Source organism: Hypanus sabinus, chromosome 7, assembly GCF_030144855.1.
Source record: "Hypanus sabinus isolate sHypSab1 chromosome 7, sHypSab1.hap1, whole genome shotgun sequence".
NCBI classification, from domain to species: Eukaryota; Metazoa; Chordata; class Chondrichthyes; order Myliobatiformes; family Dasyatidae; genus Hypanus; species Hypanus sabinus.
The window spans coordinates 61557221-61558364 of NC_082712.1; the positions used below are offsets into that span (position 1 = coordinate 61557221).

A 1144-nucleotide genomic window follows, 5' to 3' on the forward strand; every position below is an offset into this window, starting at 1 on the left:
CCGGGGGGTGGGGGTCCTGATATATTTAACGTGAATAAATATAAGTGCTATTTGATACAGTTACTATAAATTAATATTATTTTTTTGGTAATTATATAACGCCGCTTCTTATAGAGCTCAGCAAATAGATATGGCATTTTAAACACAATTTACTATAAAAAAAAGGACTTGGATGAAGAGATGATTCGGATTGCCAAACATCGGTGTGCTGTCTGCAGGCATGTGAGAGCTGTCTGATGCTCCGATGAGGATGGGAAGGGTTTCTAATTACCCTCTCGGGTTTCTGGCCAGTGATATTTTCTCCCCACCCCAGTACTCCGAAGAGAGGCGAGGCTTAGCGAGCTTAGCGTCACAGACCATCAGACGGGACAGGTTGGAACCGAAGCCCAGAGTGTACATCCTTTATCGAAGAGTGCATCTTTTATAAAAGGGTATTGGAGACGAGAAAGCGGCGTCTACCCGACAGTACATTCTCCCGCGATTAAGGATTCCTGGACTAAGGACCAAAGTTAGTCCTGCCATGAGAGCTGATAACATCAACCCCAGGACCGGGCTGGTGGTGGCTTTGGTCAGTGTCTTTCTGGTCTTTGGCTTCATGTTCACTGTGTCTGGAGTCAGGGGAGAGACGCTGGGCGACATCCCGCTCATTGCGATTGGCCCTGCCATTTTCTTGCCGGGGGTGGCTGTCATTATTCTGGCCAAGAAGACCGACGGCTGCACCAACTGGACCAGATGCAGGGATCTGATCGCCAGAAGAGCTGCCGAGGACCAGCTGCTGGAGGGGCCGAGCGCGGGTGGCAGTTGGCAGGATGTGTCCAAGAACTCGACCAGGTCCCACACGCCGGACGTGGAGGAGGGAGGCTTTGGCGTGGACTCCAAGAGCTTGATCAGGAAGGGCGACCAAGATGCAGCAAGAAAGTACCTGGAGACTTACTACCCGTCCAGTGTATTGAACTACTGTGTATTCGACCGCCTCTGCTCAAACCGGGACAGCTCCTTCTACACGAACGTGTACTCGACCCAGGACAGCGTAATCTACTCTCCCCGGGACAGTATACCCTACGGGAGGTATTATTGTTGCTATCCCAGTCCTGGGGAAGCCCGTCACGTTAGACTTTGCTGGGACTACGAGACCGTAGTGTGA

At 51.1% G+C, this 1144-nt stretch overlaps 1 protein-coding gene across 1 annotated transcript; it reads left to right on the plus strand.

Moving 5' to 3' along the window:
- Positions 1-520: 520 nt before the first annotated feature.
- On the plus strand, positions 521-1144 carry LOC132397472 (transmembrane protein 215-like). Its single transcript, XM_059976302.1, has one exon. The coding sequence runs from the start codon at positions 521-523 to the stop codon at positions 1142-1144; it is 624 nt and encodes a 207-aa protein (XP_059832285.1).